Source organism: Blastocystis sp. subtype 4 (assembly GCF_000743755.1).
Source record: "Blastocystis sp. subtype 4 strain WR1 chromosome Unknown seqid_0997, whole genome shotgun sequence".
Classification (NCBI taxonomy): Eukaryota; class Bigyra; order Opalinata; family Blastocystidae; genus Blastocystis; species Blastocystis sp. subtype 4.
Window position 1 is genome coordinate 1 of NW_014568550.1, and position 983 is coordinate 983.

General features: G+C 38.8%; 1 protein-coding gene across 1 annotated transcript; it reads right to left on the reverse strand.

Annotated features, from left to right (window-relative positions):
• On the reverse strand, nt 1-579 carry JH06_5748 (cadherin domain-containing protein; the record flags this gene model as incomplete). Its single annotated transcript, XM_014669165.1, has 1 exon — nt 1-579. A coding segment is annotated over one exon (579 nt), but the record flags the coding sequence as incomplete, so codon positions are not given.
• Nucleotides 580-983: the final 404 nt, after the last annotated feature.

Consider the following 983-nt stretch of genomic DNA (forward strand, 5'->3'; position numbering starts at 1 on the left):
TATCACCTTCCAATCTGTGTATTCAATCTGGAAAGGGAAATACGTTGAGAACACAGTTGATACAGTCACAGGCTTCATACCAGTGTTCGGCATTTCATTAATATCCAATTCCATCTCTCCATAATCAACAGTCAGAGTGTAACCACTTCCATTTTCCCATCCATCTCCATATGAATCAGCTCCTTCAAATGTGTAGATTCCATCATTCAAACAGAAATCAACATAGTAATAATCATTTGATACAGGGAACATGGATACAGATCTCAATAGAGTTCCTGAGGTTCCTCTTCCTTCATACAGTTTCCATGAATTCTGATTGGGATAAGAGTCAGCATAGAAACGAACAGTCATCAATCCCTTGCCTCCAGTACATATTGAAACTGAGAGAGAGATAATATCAGTCACATCTCCTCCACTAATCTTTGTAGCAGTGATGGTGTAGGTTTGATTAGTACTCTCAGCAGTGGCAGTACCTGAAATCCAACCAGTATAAGGATCCAACACAATACCAGCAGGAAGAGAAGGATTGATTCTGAAGTTCATGTAATGATCATTATTCTGAGGAATCACTTCAGACATCTCAACATTCTTGAATACAGTGATTGAGGACTCATAAGTGAAGTTAGGAATATCAGCCAACACATTATCAGCAAACAGATCCAGAGATTGAACTCTCCAATAACAGGAAGAGGGATTACCAGTAGCAAAGTTCTCAAACTTGAATTGATTGTAAGGAGTATTGTTAGGGAAATAGATTCTTCTCTTCTGAGCAGGAGTGGAATAAGTGAGACCTGATACATCCGTCAGAAGTGTCCATTCATCTGTATCTGAGTTACGACCATACAATTTGAATTGTGCTACTGTTTGGATACTCATAGATCCTGTGTAATAGTTCTGAATCTGAACAGAACTGATCCATTCACGACGATTGTTTGATAGAGTCACAATCAAAGAAGTAGTAGGACAGAATGGATAGTAGATGG